This window comes from Suillus bovinus (assembly GCF_016758785.1).
Source record: "Suillus bovinus strain UH-Sbo-P2 chromosome Unknown EDB93scaffold_66, whole genome shotgun sequence".
NCBI lineage: Eukaryota > Fungi > Basidiomycota > Agaricomycetes > Boletales > Suillaceae > Suillus > Suillus bovinus.
The window spans coordinates 100,912-127,172 of NW_024542122.1; the positions used below are offsets into that span (position 1 = coordinate 100,912).

The window sequence follows — 26,261 nt, forward strand, 5'->3', positions numbered from 1 at the left end:
TAATACAAGCCCTAAGTGCAAACGTTCCCTTTGTAACGTGGGTGTGCAGAGATGCTGGATAAAGGAGGCCGTTGCTGCCATTAATATTACTTGCTGGTGGTTTTAAAATTTTGGTTGTAAAAGGTGGGACAATACGGATCATGATCGCAAAAACAGGTTTTGAATTTGATCCGTCGCAGTAGTTCTATACAGCATCTATTTGATATCCGCTACTACTTAGAATTTGAACACCTGACAAAGAAATATTTTAAGGAAATGATAGTTTGTCGGGTACCACAGTCACTTACCTGGTCTTTGGTGTAACCCAGTTCCTTAAGGATACCGTTTAGTTCACCCTGATCCCTGCCTTTCTTTGCACCTGCAATCGAGGTAACCTGGCCAGGCGGACCTATGGGGCAATTAGTTATTGGCGCATTCCAAATGTGTTGTACATACCGCAGATGAAGACCTTCACTTTCCCGCCCAGTGATGGCGGAGCAATGTGCTGCTTAATGAGGTCAGCGCCAATATATCCAGTGGGACCCTTCCAGTTAGCATCGGCCCTGTCGAGGACATATACGACATCAAAAGTTTCGGGGTATTTTTTCTTCATGGCGTCGAACTCCTCGCGAAGTATAATATCTTGCTCAGTCACATTGGCGTACAAAAGCTTGAACTTCGTCTTGTTCGTCTTGTCCGCAAGAGCATGTTGTAGGACCTGGTAGAGCGGAGCACTGTGATTGCGCAGTAAAGTCAGCGACATAAATATTAAAGACAGGCGTTCTTACATTCCACTTCCACCACCAATAAGCCCAACTTCTTCCAGCTCATTCACTGAAAGAGGATCAGAATCCAAGCATTCTAAAGTCTTTCAAAAACCATATTCACTTTTCCAAGGGAATTTTGCCAAAGGACCTTTAATTCTGAGAGCGTCCCCAGCATTGAGAGAGTGAATGTGTTTGGAGACCTTGCCCGTCTCATATTTTTTGATGATAAAAGTGAGCTCTCCCTCCAAATCAGACGCAGAAATGGGGGTATACGGGCGATACATAGGTTGACCCTTGTCATCCTTAAAGTCAGGAGTTTCAATGTAAACACAGGATGCAATTGGAAGAAGCGAAGCCTCGCCCTTTTCGAGCTCAAGCACAAACCTGAGGGACAAATATGAGCGTGGTGTTGTACGTAAAAAAAAAAAGCTCGAGGTCTTACTTAGAGGTGTTGTGATTGCAAGGTTCCACCCTCTTCAGTTTGAGGTCAATGAATTTTGACGGGTCAAGAGGACTTTTCAGGTCCTTCTTGACAGTTACTGCCTCCCCTCTGCCAAAGCCCATGTACACATACGTACCAAGACCTACAAGACCAGCGCCACCGAGGTAAAATCCGAGGTTGGATGATTTCTTGGCACCAGCTTCTGTCGAATAACGTCTAAAGCTGCTCGTTGCCTACACACATGAGAGTGAGACTAACATAATTTCATAATTGCTCACCACAGAACGGGCGGCTCGAATGAAGGACATAGTTTGGTGGATGAAATGATCGTGTCTCGGGCAAATTCGGTCTGAGCCTGAGAATCTAACGGTTGTCAGACAAGCTCACAGACGGTCGCCGTACGCGCGTGTCGTAAAGCCTAGCCTCAGGCAGTGTGCTCAAGCTGTGTGACTTATTTCTGGCAGCGACTGACCAATTCCTTCCGTTTCACACCTCGTGTATTGCTTCGAATTCAACGGATCGATCTCAACTTGTTCTTAAGAACCTAATCGCTCCTGGAAGTCCCCCGGTCACTGACACCTGCACCAGTCAGCATCCACGTTGTTTGCATAATTAAATCCTTTGACTTTTGACTCCAAATATTTATAAGATCTGAAGAGTCCGAGGAAATCGAGACTCTGGAGGGCTCTATTAAAGGCTTAGGGCGTCACGGGACCCCTGGCAGTAGCATTTCGTATCCAGTCATATCTTAGCTTAAGATTCGGTGGTCAACATCGTCATCACTATCTAACATCTTTCCCTCCTCGCTCATCGAGTCAACAAGCACACTTGCGTAGACCTTTCTGCTCACCCCCGGATTCATCTTTATCTTTTCATCTACCTCAGGTTAACTCTACGCCAAGTCTATGCCATGTCTTTCGTCAAACTAAGTATATTTGGTACCTCTTTCGAGGTGTGTTGCCTGCGTATGTCCTCGAAAATGATTGGTTCACGATTTTGCTGATTTCATAGGTAACGACTCGCTATGTCGATCTGCAGCCTGTTGGAATGGGTGAGTATTATTTATCATCTCGATCTGCTCGATGTCTGGAATAACTGAGATGTTTGTAGGGGCGTTTGGCCTTGTCTGGTATGTTGCAAGTTTGAGACAAACAATATATGTATTCATGAATGGCGTAGCTCTTCCAAGGATCAACTCACTGGGTCTTCTGTTGCCATCAAGAAGATTATGAAGCCTTTCAGTACCCCAGTTTTGAGCAAGCGAACATACCGTGAGCTCAAGCTCCTCAAGCACATACAACACGAGAATGTGCGTCTCAGACGCGCCACACAGAATTTGCTGCTCACATCTGTACCATCTACACGTGTAGATTATTAGCCTTAGCGATGTGTTTATCTCGCCACTTGAAGATTTGTATGTCCCTGCTCCAAACCCTAAACCCTTCACGTAGTTGATCATTACAGGTATTTTGTTACCGAACTCCTTGGAACCGACCTCCATCGACTGCTGACATCGCGACCTTTGGAGAAACAGTTTGTCCAATACTTCCTATATCAGATTCTGGTACGTGATGATGATGTAACTCTTTGTCCTTTTGTCTGATCTGATCCAGCGTGGACTAAAATATGTCCATTCCGCGGGCGTCGTGCACCGAGATCTCGTGCGTATTTTGTTTTGTCTATCCATGATCGTTTTCGAGATAGGCCCACAGAAACCTAGTAATATTCTTGTCAATGAGAACTGTGACTTGAAAGTCTGTCAGGTTTATCACATGGACATGGGATATCTTATGACGTCATTGCTTCTACAGATATGCGATTTCGGATTGGCTCGGATCCAGGACCCCCAGATGACAGGCTATGTCTCGACGCGATATTACCGCGCTCCCGAAATTATGTTAACCTGGCAAAAGTACGATGTTGCGGTCGACATTTGGAGTACAGGTTGCATATTTGCAGAGATGCTTGAAGGAAAACCCTTGTTCCCCGGGAAAGACCGTGAGCGTTTACACGCCTTCGTTCTCACTTTCTGACATTGTGCCTTGATTTGAAGATGTCAATCAATTTTCCATAATCACTGAACTATTGGGCACTCCTCCGGATGATGTCATTGAAACTATAGCGAGCGAAAACGTGGGTAATATTTCTAAGCTAGGTGTTCCCATTCTCACATCGATTGATCACTGTAGACCCTTCGCTTTGTGCAAAGTCTGCCTAAACGCGAGCGCGTGCCTTTCAGCCAAAAACTCCGAACTACCGATGCGGATGGTAATGCACTATTCTAGCCCTAGGTGACGTACTTTTGCTAATGCTCCACCACAGCTTTGGATCTTCTAGAAAAGATGCTGGTCTTTGACCCTCGGAAACGCATAGATGCTGCGGAGTCACTTGCCCATGAATATGTGGCACCATATCATGATCCAACCGATGAGCCCGTAGCTTCTGAGAAGTTCGACTGGAGCTTCAATGATGCCGACCTCCCCGTTGACACGTGGAAGGTCATGATGTACAGCGAGATTCTGGGTTAGGGTTTCTCCCATATTCAATTTCCACGATGCTCACGGTATCTTTCTAGATTTCCATCAGGTTGGAGACACGGCCACATCAGCGAGTGGTATACCCGAAGGTGCACTAGCCGGGCCAGACGCACCAGCAGGAACTACACCAGCAAAGTGAATCTTCACATAGTTCCAATTTATTTTCAGTTGGATGTCTGTTTCGACGTGATTTTTGCAGGAGTACAGGTTTTTGGAGCGCCTTCGCTTTTTTGGACATAGAGCGTTACTACTACTATTTCTTTCAGACCAATCACTTGTAATGTCTTCAATTTTACATAATAAGCAAGCATGATTGTATGTACCAATATCTTTTCGAATTCGCGCACGCTTAGAAGTTCTCCGGATTCGCGTAGTATTGTTGCAGGTCCTTGAACGTGAACCGCAGTCATACATGTGGTTGTTGAATATTACTAGAGCAACCTTGGTTTAGAACAGCATCACTTTCGCAAGTTTGACCACTGTATCCTATAAATGTACGCCTCGACCCTTCATATCATGTGGCGTAAGTGTCGCAATACAGTGATGCATCACGTAGTACTAGTATCAAGTTCCCTTTTTGGGTTTGTCACAAACTCGGCCCGCTTCTTTCAGTTGAACACCAGAATCAGAACCAAGAAAGCGTGACAAGGATGCCACCTCGTCGTAGACCGAACGCATTCGAGGTAACATATCCAGGTGAAGTGCAAAACGAATCTGGCAGTGGTACAGATGGGGAGAATAATCGCCGGCGTCAGCGCGATGAGGTGGATCATCCTGATTATCATGACTTGGTGCGTGTCATGAAGATCGCAAGGCGTATTTTTGATAGTGACTGTCTTCTCCCTCTCATAGCGCGCAAAACGCCAGAAGACAAACGAACGTCCTCGAGCACGTGTGTTGGCATCCCTTTCCGCCGTAATGTGATCAACTTACAATGTACCGTCCCAGCGAGAAATTATCAACCGCCGGAAAACAATGAACTATTGGAGACTGAAGACCTTATTGTTATTGGCGAAGATCCAGACGCGCTAGACAATGGGCAGAAACCTACCCGGATCCTACATAACTTTTCGTTTTTCGACCCTACTCGTGACTTGGTTATGATATCCCTTTCTTATCTCGATAAGCAGGGCGAGAACAATAATCATATCCTTGAGGGTGCAGGTGAGGTTACTTCGGTGCCAGAGAACGACGAGGATGAGGGCCAGGAAGACGATCTTGAAGACGATGATCCCCAGTTTATTCGCATCAAAAACATCCTGGGCTATTCTATGGATTACACTGAAGATGAAGAGTAGGTGTTGTTCTTTGTTGCATTGACTCAATAATATACGGCCATTGTGCACAGTCCAATGTACATCGAATCCAGCCATGCTCGGTATCGTCTGGGTGCTCCATCAAAGGATTACCGACGCGAGTTCAGAGCATTCTTCATACCGCATCGTGTCGTTCAAGCGATTGTATCATCCGCTATACGAGAGCCGGATCTGCAATATCGCGACTTTCTGGCAAAATTTTCAGCTATAGAGATTGGCAATAATCGACTTGACGAGCAATATCTTTGGGACAGTGTGAGATTTTTTTCGGTTGTTACTAGATTTCACTGCAACGTACCGTAGGTTGCTGAACTGAGATATGCCCTCGAGGGTCTAGAAAATTCTCAACAACTGCGTGCCACGAATATTATCCGACACCTTTTGACAGAGCCTGCGCCTTTGATATTGAGATCTGTTGAACCACGTCCCCGGCTACAGGTTCCGCCAGTTGCAGTGATTAATACAAGAGGAAGCAAAGATCTCGCCGTCCTTCGTCCAGAAAATCAGAACGCGACGCATGTAACGCCACAAATTGCAAAGTTGGCGACCGGGTGGTTTAAAGAACGGCTAGTGGTTGTCGGTCCACCACCTCGTGTTGATCCCGGGATTCCGTATGATGACCTTTGGAAGAGGGTGAAGCAATTTGTACAGCGAGTATCTATACGGAGGGAAATTCGATTCCACCCGGAACAACGCATTCGCCCAGGTTCACGCTGGCTCAAGTACATCACAATAGATGGCAATAATTATGCAGTATGGTGTTGTCAATTCTTAACGTGTTTAGCTTTACGTGGCTTGTAGGTTGGAGATACGATCGCTGTTGCCATCGGGAGCGATGACCAGAAGAGGCCTCCCGAATTGCCGGACCCAGACGACATACCCAAATATGCAACCCTGGCAGACTACTTTTGGTACGCTCTTCGCGCTGATTCGTTTCGCTGACCGAACCCCTTTCTTCAGGTTGGGGAAGATTATGTACATCAGTGACGAGTTTGAGAATCTTCATGTCGAATGGTTCGAGCACAGTACGAAAACGGCCATGGAGCAGCTTGGACACCCCCAAGAATTATTCCTGACCAACACATGCAGCACTGTCGAATTCTACCACATCATCGGAAAAGTTTCGGCCCAGTTCGTCAATCCTTCAAAAGACATGCCTGTCGTTGGGCCTTATAACTTTTTCTACAAGTCATACATCTTCTGCAACTTTTTGAGAACCCCGCTAAGATTTCTGTCTGCAGGTTCATCTATAACAACCTTGATGGTTCATTCACTGAGATACCACAAGAAAGACTGCGCAGACAGGGCGAGCCTCCGTACGACTACTGCCATGTGTGCTCAATGGTCGAGGAGAGAGAGGAAGCGCTCGTTCCCCGCGAGATTCACCGCGGCTTTGCATGGAAGGGCACCAAGTATCATCTTCGTGACATTGTCATGATCAAGGCTCAGGAGGGACCGTGTCACATCGGTCAAATTACTCGTATTCACATTCGACAGTCAGATGACGAAGGTTGTGTTCGAGTAAAAATGTTTGGAAGGATTAGCAAGTTGGGCCTCCGACCCGCGGAAGAACTCAAGGATGAGGTGAGGGTACACAACCCACGCACAAACTTCACTTTAACCTAGGTCCCCAGCGTCATCTCTTTATCACACACGATAAGATGAACTTCCCGATTTCCAGTATTATTGGAATGTGTCATGTCTACGTGCGAGCGGCTGTACCAGAGCTCAAAGAATGGCTCGAAATGTCGCCCTATCACTTCTATGTTTGTTACTCATTCCCCAGCCTCGATGTGACTTCCTGGGATCACAAACGCACACTTCTGCCTAGAGACCTCCTAGTGTGCGGATACTGTACTAAAGAGAACCTCGCTGAATGGAAGCAAATCCGGGATTTTTTGAAGAAGCAAAAGCCCCTTCGTGCTCTAGACCCGTTTGCCGGAGTCGGAGCCTTCGGGTTAGGATTGGAGCAATCTGGTTGTATCGAAGTTACTCATGCGGTCGAAATTTCCCCAAGCGCCGCAAAAACCTTAAAGTGCGTCTTTTGCTCCTCGACTCAGCGATACTAACAAGGAGTTGACAGAGCTAACTCTCCTAAAACGGTAGTGTATAATCAATGCAGCAACCTAGTACTTGCAGCAGCGATTAGGTCGCACAACAATCTCGACGTTCAGCGATTGGAGAAAATACAATCTGAAATCTCAGAGGACCCATACATTCCCGCCCCTCCAAAACCAGGGGAGATCGATTGTGTCATTGCTGGGTTTCCCTGGTCGGTTACGGCGTATTTTCACTCTATTTGATCATACTGAACCTGCACCTTAGCCAGCCCCATTCGCGCCTGAATATGTTCGTAAAGGCAAATGACCGCAAGAGCAACCTCATCCTCAACGTCCTATCATGGGTTGACTTCATGCAGCCAAAATACTGCTTCTTTGAGAACGTGCGTGGGTTCCTGTCGTTCGGGCTAAAGGTGCGACAAGCCGGGCCATATAGAGTTAGAGGAGGTATTCCTATGGGCGGATTGAAATTTTTGATCCGGGCGATGAGTGACATGAAGTAAGTATCGCTCAAGCATCAAATATCTGTCTAGTGTCATACTTCTCAGCTACCAGGTGCGCTATGGAATCCTACAAGCTGGTCACTACGGCACTCCTCAAACCCGCGTGCGATTTTTTATGGTCGCGACAAAGTACGGTCAACCCCTTCCTCAGCTCCCTCAACCTACGCACGCCTTCCCTGCTGTGGACGCGCTGGGAATTGATTTGCCAATTGGACACCATATCAAACCTATTTGGACACAGACTGGCTACGCGCCTCATCACTTTGTCAGTATTGACGATGCCATCAGTGACCTTCCTCGATTCGATTGGTACAGTTGCATTACTATAATATAAAATGTGCCACGCTCACTAGTTGTTGGTTAAAGGGTAAACCCAAGACCGCCCAGGGATCCAGCCAGACGACGAGAAGAACGGGAGCGCGCTCAGATAATCCCACTTAAGAAATGCAAGAAAGATCGCCCCTGGTGCGGATATTCTGGAGCGGATGTAGAGTACGAGCATGAGCCAACCACAGCGTTCCAAAAGTGGTGTCGTGAAGAACCTTCGGAAGATCTGCAACAATATACGCGGACCTATGAGGCCATTAAAGTCGAGAGGTAAGCCACGTCCTCGCATAGTAGATGTCTTTTGATCTGTGTAGAGTTGTAAGTATCCCGATGAGAGCAGGTGCAGACTATAGGGGTACGTGCCTTTTCTGCAAGTCCTTACAATGTTGACGATAATGTCAGAACTGGGGGGGCATCTCTGGGAGTGGCACTTTGCAAATCCATCCTCGGCCATTGCACGCGCGGGTTTCAAACCAGGTACCTGATGAAAAGTTATGCACAACGTCTAACTTATGGTGTATAGGTCTCTATGGACGAGTCAACAAGAATAGTTATTTTCAAGCTACTGTCACCAACGTTGACCCAAGTGCAAAGCAATCCCGTGTGCTCAACCCTTATGTGCGTCATTGAATTCGCTACTTTGCATCTAACAAAATGAGTACGAATCGCGCAGTGCAAACGCATTGTCACGGTGCGCGAACTCGCTCGATCACAAGGCTTTCCCGACAAGTTTGTGTTCCATGCGGAATATGATCGTGTCGTGACGGTGTGTGCTAAAACAGCCCGCCCTCACATAGCACACTGATCGAATTACATAGATGCATAGGCAGATCGGTAATGCCGTGCCATGGCCAGTCGCGATGGCAGTCGGCCGCGAGTTACGAAAAGTGCTGGTGAAGAAGTGGTCGAAAGAGCGTGAGGATGCCATGGTGATTGACTGAGTTCGTGCAATGCTGGAAAAACATAACATAAGTATTATTAACGAGTAAATGTAAGATATCCAAACCCCATACCGCACAATCCCGACCTATACAACATCTATGTTGGCAATCTAATTAGCCGTTGGTGGCGTGATGCTCGTCATTGGCGAGCTCATATCCTACCCACACAACCTCAGAGCAACTCTCACAACCGACGAGGTGTCTTCCCGCATCCATGTCCTCTTCAATAATCCTGTATATCCCACCACATCTACAAGCATGTGTCCATACACCCTCCTCTATCTCCTCAAAATCTTCTAGTGAGATGACCTGCGCAGGACGAGGTCCAGTGGACGTCTTCACTCGAGTAGTTTTAAGGATATCATCGTATGCTACGCGGGAGGACGCATTTGACAATGTGGTATATGCTTCTTTAAGGAGTGCAATGTCGACATCTATGGGTGGTATAGCGGATGAGAATGATCGTTTGTCTGGATGGGAAGCGAGAAGAGCCTTATGGTACGCTGATTTTATTGTGCTCAGCGGGGCATCGCATGTTATGCCGAGGAGCTGGTAGAAATTGACGTTGGGAGAGATATCCAGGTTGCTTGAAGGTGACATAACGCTCGAGCCAATCAATTTGGTGCAAGTGCTCACGATGATTACCACACCTTATGTAAGAAAGGGTATCAAGCAGGTTTCAAAATGAACGTAGGGACGTGGTTAATGAAAGTAGGGTAAAATGACGTGGTGGTAGACCAAGATGAAATGAAACTAAGTAGCAATATGACTGGCAGTATGAAATGTATTTACTAAACAGTCCGGTATTATTCCGAGTCCATCGTCTGTATACATATCGACATTAAGCAGATTCCTGTGATATAAACAGGCTGTAAGCAGACGAGGTAGGTCTACATGATTATGCAGTCCTTGTTGGCGGCTGCATTCTTGGCATCGGCGTCTCGCATGACTCCGCCTTGTTGTCCGATGGGTGGGCCCTTGAGCCGTTGTTGAGCACGCTTATCACCCAGTTCTGCGGCTTTCTTGAAATATGACATCGCTCTGCACTTATACATCAGTATCGAATTCAAAACTGAGATAAAATCACCCACTCTGGGAGGTCTGGCGGGGTACCAATCCCCACTTCTAAGAAGTACCCGACGGCATACATAGCCTTTGCAAGCCCAGCATCTGCTGCTTTGCGTGCCCAGAGATAAGCTTCTGTGTCGGATTGGGGTAGCACACCGGGTGAACCGACTAAGTACCAGGCTGTGAGCGCGAAACATGCATCACGATGATTCTGCTGCGCTGCGATGTTCTGCGCCGATGTAATTAGCTTTGGAGCGCCAATCGGTGGGGGTACCCACGTAGTAATGGATTGACAAGGCTGGATCCTGGGGACAACCCAATTTCCCATACTCGTAACATTCCCCTAACCGGTAAGCACTGGGTGCATACCCAAGTTCTGCCGCTTGTGCGAGTAGTTCCACCGTATACTCCACATCAACAAACACGACGTTGTCTATGCCCCGTTCGTGCAGCAGGGCGAGCTCATGCAGGGCATGCGGGAACTCGGCCGTTGCGTGCTCTGCGGAGCGTTTTAGCCATTTGACACCTTCGCGTGGCCTTTTTGAGAGTCCGAGCTCGCCATTAAGTTCAGCAATACCAAGGCGGTACATAGCGCCGGGGTGAAGTGCTGCCCCGGCTTTTCGGAAGAATTGGAGAGCTTTGGCAGATTCGCGCCTGCAACCCCATCCATTCTCGCAGCAAGTTCCTGCGCGATAGGCAGCATCTGGATGCCCGTGCTTTGCTGCAAGCACGAATAGTGGGTACGCCCGGTCAAAGTCTTGCTTGTTCTTGTAAGTGCCTAGACCATTCGCGTAGCAATCTGCCAGGAAATATTGGGATGCTGGGTGCCCCCGATCTGCTTGACGTTTGAGGAGGCCTGTGGCTTCATGGACGAGGTTGTCACGCTTGTCAATTGCCTTTTCAATTTCCATGACATTTCCGGGTGTGGGAGCCGGGATGGGGAAAGATTTAGAGGCATCAATCATGAATACTGCGAACTCGAACTGAATGTCTGGATCCTGTGTTTTCTTTGCATTTGCACGATATAGCTCGAGGGTACGCTCATAAGACAGTAACGAGGCTTGGTTGCCCGGGCGGAGGTGAGAGTGATCTAAAAGGGGACCTTGGGGTAGTGGTGATTGAGAATGAGATTGTTGAGGTGGGAAAGATGTGCTGCTATTCTGTTGGGCGCCATAAAACTCATCCGCAGCATCAAGTGATTGACCTGCGAGTCCCAAGGGTTGATCATCGTCGTCATAGTCAGGATTTACTGGCTGTTGTGGGGACTTGTGATGGTTCTGGGAGCTTTGAGCACGGGACTGGCGATGATGGCGTGGTGGCTCTGGGAGATAATCTGGTTGGTTTGCTGCATCATCCGCAGCATAGAACGAGTTTGGCCGTGACTGAGCGTGGGCGTACATTACTTAGTACGATGGGAAGAGAGTTGAGCCGATACTTAGATCAAGCTGTTTGATTGTCAAAAATGTTAGCCTAAACCGAATTCGAAGCTTTGAGGATGGATTCGAACCCACTATTACCTGGGTGGAAAGAAGTTATATGGTCGTTATAAGGGCTGTACTAGTAACACGCTAGTTAATTATGGTACAAGATATAGACACGGATTCGCCTACGGGCTCGGTGGCTGACTGTTGACCAATGACACGGCACACGGTCGTCGCTGCAGTCGTTGATGAGGAGACTATTTGACTAGATCGTTGTAGATGTGGTCTCTGACGTCGACGGAGTCGATCGCCAGTAAGGAGTGGCCTCAAGGCAGCTGCAAGGCTTTGCAGTGGATAAAGAGAAGCAGCAATGTAATTATACCGGTGAGAGCCGGTTATTAAGTTCACATGTTGTCGAATGCGGTGTCAGGTCTGCTCACCGAAGCTGCGACCAGCATAAACTTTTGTTGAGGTTTTGTATATATCATGCAGTCATTGCGCACACGCAGGCCCTCTGAGACGCGCACCGTCAAACGCCAGGCCTCTAAACTCGAGAAGAAGCCTATCAATAAGAATGTTCGCAAGTCTACCGTCGATGACAAGATAAAGAAGCGCATGTCACTGCGCTATGCAGAGATATCTGCGCCCACCGAAGCTTCTGTTCCGGACGTGCCAAGCGTTCCAATTGGGCTGCGTCCAGGTGCAGTGAGGGACCCAGATGAGCTTGTCTTGGAACGTGCCAATATCAGAGAGGACCCGAAGATTATAGATCAGAGGTTGCTAGACAAAGAAGATTTTGATCCAGACACTTGTGAGTACTGTGCATTTGCAGTCTGGATGTTCTTACGCGCTCGACATGCTATATAGACCTGAAGGCCAAACTAGCCAACTCAACCGAGGTGGAGCTCAGATCTCTCCAGTCTTCACTTAGATCATCCAAGGATGATACTGCTGTCGAACTACAGCGGAATGTGTTTAAAAAGTATTTCACAGTATCTCCCCATGTTCTGCCCCATCGAATTCACTAACAGTACTACAGCTATGCCGAGTTCGTACATATTTCCAAAGAAATTTCTGTTCTCGAGAACGAAGTGCTCGAACTCAAAGAAAGCCTTTCGGAATGGAAGTCTATGCCGAGCCTTTTGCACATTGACGAGTCCGCCTCTGCTTCAGAGCGGCGGCGCAACGTCCGTTCATCCATTGCGGACCTTCGCGTGCTCTATGCGAATCAGATGCAGACACTGCACACCCAAATCGAGGGCTCTGCGAAATTTGCTCCAACAACGCCAGGCAGACATGTAATTTACGAGATGGACGGGATATATGCTCTCAATGCGGCAACCTATAGGGTCAGTAACACTGTCAAGTTTGTCGTACTAGATGATTCTGTGCTTGTCGCGAAGAGGAGGAGGAGGAACAACGGAGAAGGGGGACGGCTGGTCGCAGAAAGATGTTGGCCTTTGAATGAGATGTTAGTTTTGGATACGAAGGATACAGCAAGTGAGTATGGTTTGAATTGTAGAACGTATACGATTATCTGATCAACCCGGCAACTTAAAGCCATGACAAACGTCTTTAAAATTCGCCATCAAAAGGAGACATATGTTTACAGAACGGAGGCACCCTCTGACAAGAAATCTCTTCTTGGACAGTTCCGCCAGGTTGCTGAAGAACTTGCAATCCGCAAACGCAGAGAACGTGAAGGCGAGCATGAGCGACGTAAGAGCATGTGGACCAGTGGAGATGTCAGCCTTTATGCCTTAAACGATTCATATTCGTTCATCTGACATAACGTTCTTTTTCAGCGCTCCTCTATGACGCTACATCCTGATAAGATGCCGCCCCTTCCTGACTGGATGGCTGAGCTTGCCCGCAAAGCGGGCGTTGATGGGGATACCAGCGCACGAGACAAATCCGAGAGCGATGCTCGTTTCGTCAGTGATTTTTCAGACGATCTCACAGTCGCCATCGCTCTGCGATCCTGGGAACGGGCCGTTGCACTAGTGGAGGAAGGTCGAACTAAAGTTTCTTCCATACCGTCATTGAGCACCAAGCTCACCCCTCTCACGGCGAGCCTATCCTCAGCATTACTCGATGCACTCAGTGCGCCTGGGAACCGTAAGAATACTGCAGTAAGCCTCATTGGTCACTTGTTAAAGCTTGGACAAGGTCCAGCTGCGAGGTTGACATTCTTAAATGCACGAGCGGCGGCGGTGGACCGGTACGTCAGGGCCATCAAATTTGAAGGCCATGTCGGGATGTATGTGCACGATTTAGCTTTAGTCGTGTTTACCGGGATCAAGCACACAGCGGATTGGTTCCTCGCAGGCTTTGTAGAACATGATATGACTAGCAGTCAGTATTTATTAGCATTTTCCATGCGATCCTCTTTACTGATAAGCACCAAGCTTTGATCGACTGGGCCAAGAAACAGATCGAGATGTATGCTGAAAGGTTCAGGAAGCAGGTCTATAGTTCCGATGTTGAACAGCAGACTATTAAAGAAGCACTCAAAATCACATACAGTCAGAGTCGCAAGGTTTGTCCATGATCTTTCCGTCATCAATCTGTACCTGTCTTTCCTTCTCCCTGCTTGTGTGAACCATACACTTACATACTGTTCAGCTCCTACAAGAATTTGGCCTTGACTTCCGCTATCTCCTTGACGAACTTCTGGTCCAGGATCCCCAGACCAACGACACATGCGTTGTTTCCACTACATTCCATGCGCCTTCCCTAGGGCCCTCTATCTCACGCTCGCACACACCACAATCCACATCATCCTTTGTCTCTTCCTCAACGCCTCCCATACCTCCAATTCCACCTACCCCTGACTCGCCTGCTCGCCCTGCTACACGCTCATCAGCGCCTCTGCGCCTAGTCAGGCAGATGCATGACTCAGATCCTTCGTCGAGATCTGCACGGGATAGCCCAGCTCCTCCACCACGCTCGTCAGATCGTCCCGGGGGCACTAACAGACCCCCTCCAGTCGCAATTCCACAAAGGGAAGGGATGTTTTGACCACCTATATTATTAGTTCTCTTCGATTTCATTTGCCGGTCGTGGTAGGCATTTTAGTGCCTGAGACGGCAAGTGCCGAGGTATGATTCCAATCTCCAGCGTTCTATCGCGGATTAGTACCAGAGCTAGAAGAATAGACGGGACCTGGACTGGAATGACAATCTAGTGATCGCCTGTGCCTTCTTCAGATGTCACTTGTCTCCTACTCTGGAATTTGCACATCTGTCCCTGAAATATTTTGATGATTTGTACTCGTTCAGACTTGCACCCGCGTTCCCCATTCATTACGAGCATTTACTATGCAGACTCCAGAATCTTTCAACTTCCATACTGCCACATAGCTGGCTTCCACCGAAGGGACTGAGTGAATCATGGGTCCGTTCCGTGTTGAAATTGTTTACCTCGTGTTGTAGTGCCGCTAGGTAGGGGCTCGTGCCTGTTAATGATTTGCGCGTCTGGATCTCCATTTGAAATTTGACCAACCTTTAATCAAGGTTTTACGGCGAAGATGCGTCGACGTTTCTGATATCAATATTGATGTTGATACTCGTCTGGTTGGTCGTTGAAGGGGACTGGGAGATGATATCTCGAATATGTTTCATCACCTGTTCGCTCGTTCCTTAGATCTTCCAGCTCGCGCGTTCATTCAAGGAGTGTATATTATAATCAATGGATCTCTATATCACCATGACTATGATAACAACAACGACAATAGCGATCGTAATAGTGGGAATGAATGAATGAATGAATGATGTGTGTTATGTGATAGAGGATAAAAAGAATGAGTGTAGTGGGTGGAAAGAATGAACAGTATAGTATGTTGCGCGATAGAGGATAAAAGAATGTGTGTAGTGGGTGGAAAGAATGAGCGATTGTTATGCCATAGAGGATAAAAAGAATGTGTAGTGAGTAAAAAGAATGAAATGCCATAGAGAATAGAAAGAACGTATGGAGTGAGTAGAAAAATGGGCGACAGTAGATGATAAAACAAAAGAAATAGTGTGAAAGATAGCCACATCTCATGGAGGTCGTTTATCTCATTAGCCTCCTAAGATTCTGAGTCGGGATCGTTATCGTCACCATCTTCAGCGGCCGGCAGAGCGCCAACATCTTTCGACTGATCACATTTGCCATTGACGAAGTGTCTCTTGTAGGCATCAGCTCTCGTATATCTAATCACAAATATTAATGATGAAACGTGCTGATTTGATAGTTGGGATACGTACGTTTTGGAACAATCAGAGCATTTGAATTTCTCTAGTTTGAAGCCTAGGTGCTTTCGTGTCCTGAGATGCCTAGAATAGCTTTCAGGGTGGATTATCATGCCGTCCCTAGAACATGTGAATGTCCCGTTGGGTTGACCAGATTGATCTAACACGGGTGTCTATACCAAAGTTGAGAATACGACCTCACGAGGTAAAGAGAAAACTCACAAACAACGGGTCGTTCTTCATCCCGCCGGGGACTACTTTGCTTCGTTTGATGTCGCGCTCTATGTCTTTCGCGGTGCGCTTTGGTACTTGAGGGAGAGACGAGGAAGCAGATCCTGTTGCGAGCTCAGGCTCTTGATGCTGGTTGGGGCATCCTTGGTGCAGTATGGGTAGAATGCAAGGGTTCGCGACTGCTGGGAAAGAAATGGATGGGAAGGGTTGATGACGCATGAGGGGCGCGGATGGGTTTTGTGGGGGAGCAGCAGACGCATTTGGTGGTGGGTGTGGACCAGAACAAGTAGCACACGAGACATTGGCTACTGCAGGGGGGTGACAACCATTTTGTCCCGCTTGGCATGCATGATGCGCGGCTCCAGCACCCACACAAGGTGAAGGTGCGACGAGCACGTATGGAAGAGGAACACCGTACGGGTAGTAGGGGTATGTGGGTACATGGCATGGGTGAGGAATGCTTGCAGGTTGGGGGCAAGGAAATTGACCTACATGCATGCCAGTGTTTGGCATGCACTGTGTTGCATTGGAAGAATCGCAACCGTGCAATGAGCAGTGATTGGGGGTGGAATGAGTCATCTGGAGGCAAGAAGTAGATATAATTAGAAAGCGTAGGTGTTGAAGCTAGGGGATACACGCACCTGGGCCAGCAGAGAGTTGATTGAGATGTTAAGAGTATATGCACGAGTTCGCAGTGATAGTAAGTCTGTTGATCGGGGATAGAGTATGAAGGTCACCTTTATATGCTCGTCTAGCGCCGCTTTGAAGGTGGTGTTTCCACTGCAGGGGCCTTTCTTTCAGGGAACAATTTTTGTGCGGCGTCATTATTCATCAAATGTGACGGTGGTCTTTGAGACGATGCGTTCAGCTTTGCATCCACGCTTGAGTTATTCATTCTTGTTGCAAGTCCACAGAGTAAAAAGGGGGAAGCACGTTATAGATGCGCTGTAGATGTTTGGTCCCTCCTAAGGCTGACAATCTGATTGGAGATCTGAGGCCGATTCGCATGAGTGATGAGGTCCATCAGGTCCCTGCGAGCCATGTCAGTGCTTTGGGAGGAACGTCCTCGATGAAAGTGGTCCCAACTTAAACAAGGACGGAGAATGGGCCTATGCAATGAACGATGCCAAAGTAAATCTACACCTCTCGCATCACCTTCCAAACGCATGATTTCGGAGATGACTCACCAGCATCTGACTCGAGAAGACTCACGCAACGAGCGTCATGGGTAAGAATGCTACCACTGGATTTCCTGTTGAGTACTCACATTGCGACATCCCGTCGTAGATTCTGGCCCAACTTGACTCCTCTAAGCAAGATAGAGAAATAACCGTAATTTGTTTTCCTACTGTCAAAGCAACATGATCAAGTCGAAAGAAATCACGGTCTCAGTGCAACATTGACACAAAGGTGTGCCTTTACCACTGCACTGAAGTCTGAGGATCACTTTTTAGTGTCTGTATACGCGGTCCCGCCGGTCATGAAGTTTTGAAGTGTGACAAGACAATACCGGTAAATATGAAATCGCGTTATTGATGGACAGAAAGTGGTACTTGACGACACGGGGTACTTCTGATTCTGCAATGTATCATACAACCGACGCATGGGTACATGTAGGTAAGTACAAAGTTTTTCAAGGACTACCGCTCTATTTGTCAGCACAAATCCTACCATATAAGGCATGAGCTCTCGAGCGCTAACTGAGGCTGTTTAGTAAGTAGCATAGTCTAGAGTAGCTAGATCTTCTAGGAATTTGTGTACATCGAAATTGCTATCAGTATCTGCAATCAATTGGAGGGAAGGAAGAAGGGTTAAGTATTCCTCTCGTTGCTGTTCTGTTGAAGACACTCCACTGCCGAAAGCCAGGCGCTCCAGGGGACATTTTGACCGCGTCAAAAATGCCTTGAATTCTTCATGTGGCCATGACCCCATGTGGCGAGCTTCGATAACGCGAAGGTTAGGGAGTGTGACAACCTTGAATAGGCCAAGTTCCCCGCCTGAGCTCCAAAATACATCCCCAAATATATGTAATGATTGAAGGTTTGGGTGTATGATCGATTCTGGAGTTTGGATCGGGTCGAATATTCCCATCATCATTATAGAAGAGAGGTCGGGACATAGACGGAGTATGCGGGGGAATGCGTCTAGTTCAGTTATGTTAACCTCGATATGCGTGAGATGAGCCCACACGCAATCAGTGAAGAAATCTAATTGCTTGCGGCTGAGCAACAGATCTGTCATGTCCAGCGTGCGCAAATTCACTGGCAATTTCGAGAGAGAGCGTTCAATAGCTCCCTAAAGGATCAAAACCGTCTTGGTGTATTGTGAGCCCCTTGAGTGCGTGGAAGTCTTCCATCATGAAGGGGCCATTGCAAGTAGAAAATTCAAGTTCGAGAAAAGAGATTTGCTGAATGTATGGCCGGAGCAGGCTTTGTAGCTTGCTCCAGTTAGTGTAACACTCGAGTCTCAACGAGAGCAGATGTCCTCCTGATCGCTCGAGCCATAGGCTGTAGCAGAAAGCTCTCTGCTGCCAGTCATTGTGCTCGGCTTGCATCTGCAGCCTGCACCATAACATTGGAAAGCCCACAGCAACCTCCCTCCATCGTCGACATATTGTGGTCAACAGTATGGGAGCCAGCCGCGGTATGGGCGACAAATACCGGTCTTCGGGCAGACAGTATAGGAAAATTTCCGAGAGTATTTCTGTTGGCAGGCGCCACACAGCCGATGAAAATTGCCTGCGCGAAGTGTTGGACTGGATGATAGTGGCCTTCTCTTCAACAAGTTGCCGCTGGCGATAGCTAACAACATTCCCGACTTTTTGAAGGCACGAACTCTCGCGCATAATCGCGTCCAACTGTCGAGGTAGATGATTATTATTATATTCAGGAGAATAGCTCCAGAACCAAGCACTTACAGATTTCTGCGGCTCACCAATGGTAGCTAAGACGCGTGGTGAATCGACATTTGAGTTGTATGTTGGCATTTTTGATGCGAAGAAGATTGAAATATTGGACACGAGATGAAGATTCGAAGGAGGAAATATTTCTACTGTCCCGCGAATTGTCCGGATTTAAATTCAACAGTTGAAAAAAAGGCCCACAACAAACACACCTTTTTGTTATAATTTCTTGTTACAAATGTAGTCAGTGCGGGCCTGGACTCCTGTGGAACTATAGAAGGGCGATCTCGCTGAAGGGCTTCGGCACCACCACTACTACTAGTAGGCCATTTAAGACCTTTTCCTGGTACTCACAAAAATCTAGTTCAATTCGAGTCTTCTTTCCACCTATCCACATCCCTACCATACGTACTAAAGGACTGATTCCCTTTTCGTCAACCGTGTCCCCCCCCACTACAATATTTTCAGTACTACTTCGAGTCAGACTCTGGCATGATGTGCCACTGACAGCAGCTGGGGTCACGTGAAAATAACATCACGAATTAAACTTTCATTGATCATCGATCATCTTCCTGCGCGCAAACATGAGCAAACAACACGCAAACAATCAATGGCTTCGGCTGAATCTAAAAATAGGACATGCTGTATGCATAGCCATCATGAGGAGAACATGGAACGTGCCCATCATCGCTCTTCATCCTTGCTTATACCATCCTGGTAAGACCAGAATATATATGAGTATCAGACACAGATAACCCAACAATTACGATTGACTTGGCAGACAATAGTTAGTGAGTCAGCTCTTGAATGACTTGAAGTTCAAAATAATTCAAAGTCAGGCCTAGTCACCTTACAGCGCACGATGAGACCGCACTAAATACATCCATTAACCGACATACCTGACGAATACAGCTGTGATGGCTTCCAACTCGATGCAGCCTGGTGCAGGAGAAAACAAATCGATTCTGACACCAGTCATGACCTTGGAGGGACATGAACCATGGACACTGGATGATGAAGATGACGAGTTCACTGGCACAGAAGTAGGCTGCATTTCCTATTTTCCTGACAGCAAGCAAATGATCAGCGGATCATTTGATAAGACCATTCGGCAATAGGACCTGTGGGAGGGTAAAGAGATTCAGAGGTTCGGAAGGTTTTCAAGGATAATATTATACAGCGACATGCTGTCACGAGTACCTTTAACAAACCATTATTCTTTCCTGAATCTTCCTAAGCGCCAATACACAGCACCTAAGTCAAACCCTAACCCTATCCTGAAAGCGTCTATCATTCCTGAAATACCTTTAGCGCCCACAACACGTGTCTTCGATGTGACTGATGAAGAAGACGAGTTCTTTGATTGTGAATAGATTAGATTAGATAAGATAAGATAAGGTCACGTGATGCTTCTTTAATATTCTACAATGTTCTATGGTACGATTCCCTTTCTCTTTTTATGATTGGCTAGTAGTTGTAACTCAGTTTCAATCTCCGTCTCAATAGTTGTATATAGGTAGCATGTCTTGGTCGATAGTTCCTTAGTTCAAACCTCTTGTATCTACATTGTAGCAATCCAAGACGTACTTGCTCATCGTTCCTCTTGTCCGATAACCTTCGTTTGAGTCCTAGTCTCTGCCCAGCGTTAATTCGTTATTGGGTTGTGACACATGCAGTGAAAGTATCAAGTGACGGTCAATGGGTTATCACTGCTACTGAGGGGGAGCTCAAAGTTGGTGAGGTTGAGACGGAGATCGTGAGAACATTTCATTCAGATGATGAAATCGGATACGCGGGCCACCTGCGATATTGCGCCAGACAGCACCCTGCGAGCGCTACAGTCTAAAAAACTTGAGTCAGTAGATATAAGTTCAAAAATCGTTCTGAACAAGCCCGTCGTGGTTCTTCAAAGTTTATGTGCCTTTTAGATTTCTCAGAGCCAATTGTGATCACTGGGTCAATATACATTGCAGGAGTCTTCGAAGAGACTGTGATTCATGACCAGTCAAACCAAGGTGACGACCGGTCAAGAGTGATGAAAAAAGTGCTAAGGTCATCACTTACGAGGAGTCATTGACATGGACCATCGTTTATAAGGTTGGTTGTGCAGTGCATGCACAAAGCACAAAGCCCATGCGGTTGGTGTAAATTCAATACAAGGTACTAGATGTTACAATGCAAACTAAGTAGCGGAAGAAGAGGGAATACCTAGATGGTCTGCTGCTTTGGCACTAATGAATTGGTACAGGGGAAGTGACCTGTATATTAATTTCATGATCCTGACCCTACAATGCGGTCACATCAGACCGTTGTTATATTCAAACAGAGAACACGTACCCATGTCACAGTAAGCCGATCCTGTTCCAAGAATATACAGGGACAATCTGTCAGAAAAGGCGTGCGACAGACTGTTGCAATGAATGCACAAGTCGAGAAGATATCTTTACCGAAGGAGTCAGTCACCTGCTCCGACTTACAAATGCGGAGATCTGGTGGGTCAGGATCATTGATATCCGAACGAACAAAAACTCGCTTATTGAAGTCCCAGATGTGCACATAGAAGTAACCCTCAGTGGCGAGCCCTTTCAGTGTTTGACCTGGATCAGGAATATAATCTTGGGGAAGGGCATAGGCCATTTTGCTGCCAAACATGCTGATTTCGCGAGATTCATGACGGTAGCTTTTGTGGCGCCGAAAGTAATGCGTATGTTGAGGTCCCCAGTCTGACCAAGGAATCTCAGCAGGCATATCTGAGTGCAAGGCCATGTCAGAGAAAATGGCCATATCAATGACTAGGATAGCATTCCGTGCTTCGGAAAGAAACTGTAGAACCATAATCTGCACCTCCAGGGAGGGCACATAGCTGGGCATGAGTCCTGGGCGTGCTGCTTTGCCAAAAAATGATGGGTGGCCATGGATAATGACTTCGTCTGTGGGTAGATGGCAACTCTTAGGAAGGTGATATGTAATTCGGTGCTGAGGCGGCCCATCGAGCCCTTGTAACGTGTACAAGTATATCAAGTCTGAACCAATGATAAAAAACTTCTGTTCGTCGATTGGATGGAAATTGTAATGGTGCCAAATTTTTTCCTCTGGTTGACATAAAAATTGCTACTTATGTTGAGCAGCAAGATTTTTCCAAACAGAGAGAACTTATGCTATATGCAAATCCCTTCCTCCAATCAATGACTTGTATGAACATGCCGGATACAAACCAGTCATCTATGCCCTCTAGGCAATAAACGACAAATACACGATCACCACAGATTATAGGCAGATCCAAAGCAGCATAGTAATAGCCAGGTGCATCAAAGGTATGTCTGCACTCCAAGGAAGCACATGCAGCATCCGGATGTGGACGCTGGGATGAAGCCAGTTGAAATCCAACAGACATCGTGATCTTGTTCTGCACCAGTCATGACACAATCATCAGGCCCAGAAACTACAACCATAAGATCCTGCAGAGGGTCGAAGGCATCATACAACAGAGTCCAGTGTCATGGAAATATATCATGGATAGACCACCTGGGGTAGAGTGTGGGATTCGTGTTGCAATCCTGAATGTAGAAATTGTCCACTGTATTGGGTGACCACCAAAGCCCACATTTCACAGATTGGAGTAGCCATGGCAACGGAATATTTACGGGAACCACTGCTTCAAAGGTGGTGGTCGCACGGAAGTCAGATTGCCACAAAGATGCCAATTTCTTGAGCGAACACAGAGTCTTTCTGGAAACACCGATTGAGCTCATGGTAGTGGTCTCAGTACTGATCAAGCCCTGAGCATAGATTTCAAGCTTGTATTGAATGTGGACAGAATTCTGGACCACAAGTGAAAAGGTATTGCAGGTCTAGTATGATTAAATGTTAGCCCTGGAGGACATATGGAACCAAGCAGACCATTGCACAGCGACTAATATCCCTGGGGCTAAGAAGGATTAGAATGTGGCATATGAGCTCTGTAGGAAGTGACAAGAATCCAACCGCCATGATCATGGTTGTGAACATCAGCAAAACCCTCCTGGGCTAAATATCAGTGATTATCGACAATTATTGACGGATTACTCAAAAAGCAACTGATTTCAAGGATCACATAGATTATGTTACCCCAAGAAACTTTGACAGAAATGTTTCTAACCATTAGCTATTTGACTAATTTGTCGAGCATTCAAAAGACCATCCATTCAAATTTCGGCATACAATGTTCACCAATTTTCCCACCATCAGACAGCATTACACGAACAAATTAGTTTTTGATTAGAAAAGAGTATGTAATAGCTAGTAATGACCAGAATAGAGACATATCAATCAATGCTGCGAGTCTCGACAATCTTTGAATCACATAGGTACACCAAAAGAGCAGATTCCCGTCACTAGTCCTCCTCCATACCCTCAAGGTCAAGCAGTTCGAAGGCATTCAGCTCGATGTGATCCCCAGTAGCGCCATTGTGTTTCAACTTACTGTAAGCCAAGTGACGAGTCAGTAATGAGCATTGAGGACTAAGAACACTCACTGTGCAGCCTCGTAAATATCTGCCATCATATAATGGAACTTTCCAGGTGCATTGTGCTTCAGCTGTTCGAGGGACTTGACGTGGTAGCTGTAAACTTTGCTGAATTGGTTTCCAGAGAAGTTGAACTTCCCTGGAGAACCAAGCGACTTCCATAAAAGAGCGGAATAAACCTATGAAAAGTTGAGCAGCATATTCACAGAGTAAAGACAAGCACACTACCACTGTTGCCACCAGTGCGAGGAAGGGTATCGGAATTTTGGGACGCTTCAACTTGTTCTTGGCAATTTCGACAAAGCATGACGCAAATTTCATGCCAACAGCCCTTGAGCTATGAAAGAGCTGGTTAGATAACAACACGAGGAGTTCACCCTGATAGGGCCTGTTCCTGATGGGCATGGCATTATTGTTGACCTGAAAAAGAGGTACAACTATCAGTGACAGCCAGCGAAAGTGTAATAGACTCACATCGAACTTCATCGCATAAATGTAAACTAGCTTTTCCATCATTTTTTTCGCCTTTGCAAAGTCCTTGTGCCCAAGGCGGAAGTAGCCATCAACGTTTGTGCAAGCATCATATTTCAGCTCGTGGCGCATTATTGGGATGCATGCATCGACCTAAGATAAATTAAGGTCAATTAGAAATATCCTGGGTAAGCGCTGCAACTGAATCAACTCACCAAGGCACCGAGCTGTAAAGCATACAGCTCATCTACTTGAAGATGTTCTTTGATTGCGTGCATGCCATGTTTCTCGGCAATGGTCAACAAAGTTTGCATCGAGAGCTGGTTCTTTTCGACTAATTCGGGGTACCCATGGACAAAAATCACATGGCACTTGACTTCAGAGATTGCGGCTTGAATGACCTGGCGAGTCTGTAGATTCTGATCGAGAAGTTTGACTTTGCCTTTCTCGGTTCGAACAAGCAAGGCAACACTCCTTTTTGCAGGGGCTCGGACAAGTTTTGGGTTGACAGCACCTTCGTTGTCAGACTCGGAGGAAATTGACAATTCACCACCAGTACTAGTCATACTTTCAATGGACTCTGAAACAGCATCATCAATATCACCCCAGGTTGGAGTCTAATGCATTGAGGACAATAATCAAAGAAAAAAGTATTAAAATTCAACAGTACTCACCTCCGTCACTCATTTCCGATCACCAGCAGATAGTAAGCGATCTGCACCAGAGTCAGATACTTTTGAAGACTTCCGAGGTTTCTGGTTGTTTGTGACAAGTAAAGCAACCTTTTTTTTGTGAGGACTAATGATGTTGACCAATTGTTAAAGAATTACTCACCTCATCTGAAAGCATACTCGCAGCTGCATCTAAGTCTTCATCTTCTTCGAACTCATCATTGAGACCTGCATTACTGTCACTGTCACTGTCACAGTCAGCACCTGCATGGACATTGCGCTGAGCATCATCCGAGTCAACATCACTCTGCTCAGGCTCATGTTCAGAGTCTGGTAATATGATGTTGACATCTTGCATGGCAAAAGTGCGACGAAGTTTGCTTGGCCGCCGATAATGGGACGCTGTGCACACTTGACTTGTAAGACTTCCTTTTTGGCCAGTAAACAAGATGACTAACCTTTCTTATCTGCTTCACTAAAGCTATCATGTTCACTCGCATCTGACTCGGATTTGATGCGCTGATGCTCTGCGCAAAAGAAAACATCAGTAAGTGGCAATTTTTGTCATGCATGAAACACATGTACTCATTGAACTTGAAGTTGAAGGTTTATGCCCCAGATTACAAGCTGATTTTGATACACTGGCACTGGGAGCTTTCTTTTTCGTGGCCAAGCCTCTTGCGCCTTGCTCAGCTGACAAGTTCTGTTGCTTGTGTGAGTCCTGCTTCCACACTATTTTCAGGTTAGTACTGAGTTTTGCTTGCATGCTTCTCACTCACCTGCATTCTCCAAAGCCTTCATTTTTGCGCCACGTGGTGCCAACTCTATGGAGGTCATTTGAGCGCCTTGCTCAGCTGACGAGTTCTGTCGCTTGCGTGAGTCCTGCTTCCACACTATTTTCAGGTTAGTACTGAGTCTTGCTTGTGTGCTTCTCGCTCACCTGCATTCTCCAAAGCCTTCGTTTTTGCACCGCGTGGCACCAACTCTATGGAGGTCCTTTGAGACAGTCTCTGTGCTCGTCTTTATGGACACTTACTCCGAGGTACGGTCATTTTTACTCGATCAGATGGGACTTAAAAAACTAAAACAACTATTAGGGAACAGAAAATTAGGACTGTTAGGAAGCGTAAATGCTGGGGACTGGTAGGGAGTGTGATTGACAGAGACTGGTGTTACAAGAACATCTAGACGCTTGGGCCCCTACCATTTTTCTCCTAATCCTCCTCGTATTGGCTCTTGCATCATACCCTTACCCCGACCTTACCCTGGTCATCCTTGTCATCCTCGCATTCCCCTTCGCTCTCTACCTATCGCTTCAGCAGAGCCAGTACATCTGGCCAGATCCTTTCACTGACGAAGCATACCCATGCTCCGTTCCACCACCTGACTGATCCTGTGGACAGTCCCCTTGCCCTTACCGTCCGGACGGTAACCTATGATATGATGCATGACGCATCCCCTTTGCCCCTTTCCCTTTCCTGATCTCTGACTCAGTGCGCAGTCACACATTCGACTTATAGATAGCTCCGCAGCTGCACGATCGTGCCCCTGCGCGTTTCACTTCTTATTTCGACCTTTGACTCACTTTCTTATCCAGCACGTTCTGCCTCGCCCATGTCTCAACACGAACATGCCTTCCTTTTATGGTTATCCCCTTTACCGATTGCTTCTCTTGGTAGTACGAGTTATCATCCACTAATACTTCTCCTGTCCTCTATATAAACTCGCTACCATGTACTATATTCCCTAACTTGAATCTACTTGGTTCTTGACCTCCTACTCTCACCAGAGTGATCCTTTCTGCCTCGCCAGCAGTCTATATTCTATCTTCTTATCTGCTCTTCGCGGATAAGCCTATAGTCTCGATCTTTACTCATCGACTTCGTCG

At 46.8% G+C, this 26,261-nt stretch overlaps 10 protein-coding genes across 10 annotated transcripts; 3 read left to right on the forward strand and 7 right to left on the reverse strand.

The window, feature by feature from the left end:
• Positions 1 to 141: 141 nt before the first annotated feature.
• EDB93DRAFT_1168933 (uncharacterized protein) lies at positions 142 to 1,679 on the reverse strand. The gene is made up of 7 exons (XM_041450281.1): positions 1,467 to 1,679; positions 1,189 to 1,421; positions 868 to 1,130; positions 768 to 813; positions 436 to 713; positions 288 to 388; positions 142 to 231 (listed from the first exon to the last, which is right to left on the reverse strand). Exons 1-7 carry the CDS (start codon positions 1,494 to 1,496, stop codon positions 217 to 219), a joined length of 966 nt encoding a protein of 321 aa, XP_041304045.1. The 5' UTR covers positions 1,497 to 1,679; the 3' UTR covers positions 142 to 216.
• Positions 1,680 to 4,319, forward strand: EDB93DRAFT_1168938 (mitogen activated protein kinase). Its single transcript, XM_041450282.1, has 14 exons — positions 1,680 to 1,775; positions 1,838 to 2,140; positions 2,200 to 2,239; positions 2,299 to 2,317; positions 2,368 to 2,497; positions 2,559 to 2,602; positions 2,653 to 2,752; positions 2,802 to 2,849; positions 2,901 to 2,942; positions 3,000 to 3,186; positions 3,242 to 3,321; positions 3,378 to 3,456; positions 3,511 to 3,711; positions 3,764 to 4,319. Exons 2-14 carry the CDS (start codon positions 2,099 to 2,101, stop codon positions 3,862 to 3,864), a joined length of 1,113 nt encoding a protein of 370 aa, XP_041304046.1. The 5' UTR covers positions 1,680 to 1,775; positions 1,838 to 2,098; the 3' UTR covers positions 3,865 to 4,319.
• A 56-nt stretch (positions 4,320 to 4,375) lies between these two features.
• On the forward strand, positions 4,376 to 8,872 carry EDB93DRAFT_1303233 (S-adenosyl-L-methionine-dependent methyltransferase; the record flags this gene model as incomplete). The annotated part of the gene is made up of 16 exons (XM_041454715.1): positions 4,376 to 5,019; positions 5,074 to 5,296; positions 5,345 to 5,794; positions 5,843 to 5,952; positions 6,002 to 6,229; positions 6,283 to 6,625; positions 6,676 to 7,076; positions 7,125 to 7,313; positions 7,367 to 7,600; positions 7,650 to 7,913; positions 7,971 to 8,201; positions 8,246 to 8,286; positions 8,334 to 8,408; positions 8,455 to 8,549; positions 8,605 to 8,697; positions 8,750 to 8,872. The coding sequence occupies 16 exons, from the start codon at positions 4,376 to 4,378 to the stop codon at positions 8,870 to 8,872; spliced, it is 3,744 nt and encodes a 1,247-aa protein (XP_041304047.1).
• Positions 8,873 to 8,986: 114 nt separating this feature from the next.
• EDB93DRAFT_1091700 (uncharacterized protein) lies at positions 8,987 to 9,472 on the reverse strand (the record flags this gene model as incomplete). The annotated part of the gene is made up of 1 exon (XM_041446377.1): positions 8,987 to 9,472. The coding sequence occupies one exon, from the start codon at positions 9,470 to 9,472 to the stop codon at positions 8,987 to 8,989; it is 486 nt and encodes a 161-aa protein (XP_041304048.1).
• Positions 9,473 to 9,617: 145 nt separating this feature from the next.
• Positions 9,618 to 11,540, reverse strand: EDB93DRAFT_781892 (uncharacterized protein). Its single transcript, XM_041457452.1, has 3 exons — positions 10,219 to 11,540; positions 9,964 to 10,169; positions 9,618 to 9,913 (listed from the first exon to the last, which is right to left on the reverse strand). Exons 1-3 carry the CDS (start codon positions 11,338 to 11,340, stop codon positions 9,763 to 9,765), a joined length of 1,479 nt encoding a protein of 492 aa, XP_041304049.1. The 5' UTR covers positions 11,341 to 11,540; the 3' UTR covers positions 9,618 to 9,762.
• Positions 11,541 to 11,776: 236 nt separating this feature from the next.
• On the forward strand, positions 11,777 to 14,338 carry EDB93DRAFT_781949 (uncharacterized protein). The gene is made up of 8 exons (XM_041457453.1): positions 11,777 to 12,172; positions 12,229 to 12,343; positions 12,401 to 12,861; positions 12,922 to 13,106; positions 13,167 to 13,479; positions 13,531 to 13,716; positions 13,770 to 13,904; positions 13,987 to 14,338. Exons 1-8 carry the CDS (start codon positions 11,848 to 11,850, stop codon positions 14,007 to 14,009), a joined length of 1,743 nt encoding a protein of 580 aa, XP_041304050.1. The 5' UTR covers positions 11,777 to 11,847; the 3' UTR covers positions 14,010 to 14,338.
• Positions 14,339 to 15,276: 938 nt separating this feature from the next.
• Positions 15,277 to 16,696, reverse strand: EDB93DRAFT_782049 (uncharacterized protein). The gene is made up of 4 exons (XM_041457454.1): positions 16,466 to 16,696; positions 15,816 to 16,403; positions 15,609 to 15,766; positions 15,277 to 15,554 (listed from the first exon to the last, which is right to left on the reverse strand). Exons 2-4 carry the CDS (start codon positions 16,401 to 16,403, stop codon positions 15,431 to 15,433), a joined length of 870 nt encoding a protein of 289 aa, XP_041304051.1. The 5' UTR covers positions 16,466 to 16,696; the 3' UTR covers positions 15,277 to 15,430.
• Positions 16,697 to 17,419: 723 nt separating this feature from the next.
• On the reverse strand, positions 17,420 to 19,218 carry EDB93DRAFT_1168991 (uncharacterized protein). Its single transcript, XM_041450283.1, is given in 4 exon segments — positions 17,420 to 18,115; positions 18,135 to 18,681; positions 18,742 to 18,872; positions 18,939 to 19,218. 3 exon segments carry the CDS (start codon positions 18,808 to 18,810, stop codon positions 17,535 to 17,537), a joined length of 1,197 nt encoding a protein of 398 aa, XP_041304052.1. The 5' UTR covers positions 18,811 to 18,872; positions 18,939 to 19,218; the 3' UTR covers positions 17,420 to 17,534.
• A 1,420-nt stretch (positions 19,219 to 20,638) lies between these two features.
• Positions 20,639 to 21,696, reverse strand: EDB93DRAFT_1168998 (uncharacterized protein; the record flags this gene model as incomplete). Its single annotated transcript, XM_041450284.1, is given in 6 exon segments — positions 20,639 to 20,714; positions 20,726 to 20,735; positions 20,786 to 20,788; positions 20,799 to 21,011; positions 21,064 to 21,384; positions 21,400 to 21,696. Coding segments are annotated over 3 exon segments (636 nt in total), but the record flags the coding sequence as incomplete, so codon positions are not given.
• Positions 21,697 to 23,017: 1,321 nt separating this feature from the next.
• EDB93DRAFT_1339429 (uncharacterized protein) lies at positions 23,018 to 25,210 on the reverse strand (the record flags this gene model as incomplete). The annotated part of the gene is made up of 8 exons (XM_041455421.1): positions 23,018 to 23,187; positions 23,241 to 23,410; positions 23,457 to 23,651; positions 23,706 to 23,855; positions 23,918 to 24,319; positions 24,537 to 24,802; positions 24,832 to 24,900; positions 25,153 to 25,210. The coding sequence occupies 8 exons, from the start codon at positions 25,208 to 25,210 to the stop codon at positions 23,100 to 23,102; spliced, it is 1,398 nt and encodes a 465-aa protein (XP_041304054.1). The 3' UTR covers positions 23,018 to 23,099.
• Between the last annotated feature and the right edge of the window lie 1,051 nt (positions 25,211 to 26,261).

Bases quoted from the DNA above. Each gene is read 5' to 3' on its own strand.
- EDB93DRAFT_1168933 (XM_041450281.1), bottom strand. From the start codon at position 1,496: ATGTCCTTCATTCGAGCCGCCCGTTCTGTG. The intron at 1,131-1,188 runs GTAAGACCTCGA...TTTGTCCCTCAG, and splicing joins TGCAATCACAACACCTCTAA to GTTTGTGCTTGAGCTCGAAA. The intron at 389-435 runs GTATGTACAACA...ATTGCCCCATAG, and splicing joins AGTGAAGGTCTTCATCTGCG to GTCCGCCTGGCCAGGTTACC.
- EDB93DRAFT_781949 (XM_041457453.1), top strand. From the start codon at position 11,848: ATGCAGTCATTGCGCACACGCAGGCCCTCTGAGACGCGCACCGTCAAA. The intron at 12,173-12,228 runs GTGAGTACTGTG...CATGCTATATAG, and splicing joins AGATTTTGATCCAGACACTT to ACCTGAAGGCCAAACTAGCC. The intron at 13,480-13,530 runs GTAAGAATACTG...AGCTTGGACAAG, and splicing joins ACTCAGTGCGCCTGGGAACC to GTCCAGCTGCGAGGTTGACA.
- EDB93DRAFT_782049 (XM_041457454.1), bottom strand. From the start codon at position 16,403: ATGACTCATTCCACCCCCAATCACTGCTCATTGCACGGTTGCGATTCT. The intron at 15,767-15,815 runs GTGAGTTTTCTC...ACTTTGGTATAG, and splicing joins TGAAGAACGACCCGTTGTTT to ACACCCGTGTTAGATCAATC. The intron at 15,555-15,608 runs GTACGTATCCCA...ATTTGTGATTAG, and splicing joins TGCTCTGATTGTTCCAAAAC to ATATACGAGAGCTGATGCCT.
- EDB93DRAFT_781892 (XM_041457452.1), bottom strand. From the start codon at position 11,340: ATGTACGCCCACGCTCAGTCACGGCCAAACTCGTTCTATGCTGCGGAT. The intron at 10,170-10,218 runs GTGGGTACCCCC...ACATCGGCGCAG, and splicing joins CCTTGTCAATCCATTACTAC to AACATCGCAGCGCAGCAGAA. The intron at 9,914-9,963 runs GTGGGTGATTTT...GTATAAGTGCAG, and splicing joins ACCCCGCCAGACCTCCCAGA to AGCGATGTCATATTTCAAGA.
- EDB93DRAFT_1168991 (XM_041450283.1), bottom strand. From the start codon at position 18,810: ATGCCAACATACAACTCAAATGTCGATTCACCACGCGTCTTAGCTACC. The intron at 18,682-18,741 runs GTAAGTGCTTGG...CTACCTCGACAG, and splicing joins TTGGTGAGCCGCAGAAATCT to TTGGACGCGATTATGCGCGA.
- EDB93DRAFT_1168938 (XM_041450282.1), top strand. From the start codon at position 2,099: ATGTCTTTCGTCAAACTAAGTATATTTGGTACCTCTTTCGAG. The intron at 3,187-3,241 runs GTGAGCGTTTAC...CTTGATTTGAAG, and splicing joins CTTGTTCCCCGGGAAAGACC to ATGTCAATCAATTTTCCATA. The intron at 3,322-3,377 runs GTGGGTAATATT...TGATCACTGTAG, and splicing joins AAACTATAGCGAGCGAAAAC to ACCCTTCGCTTTGTGCAAAG.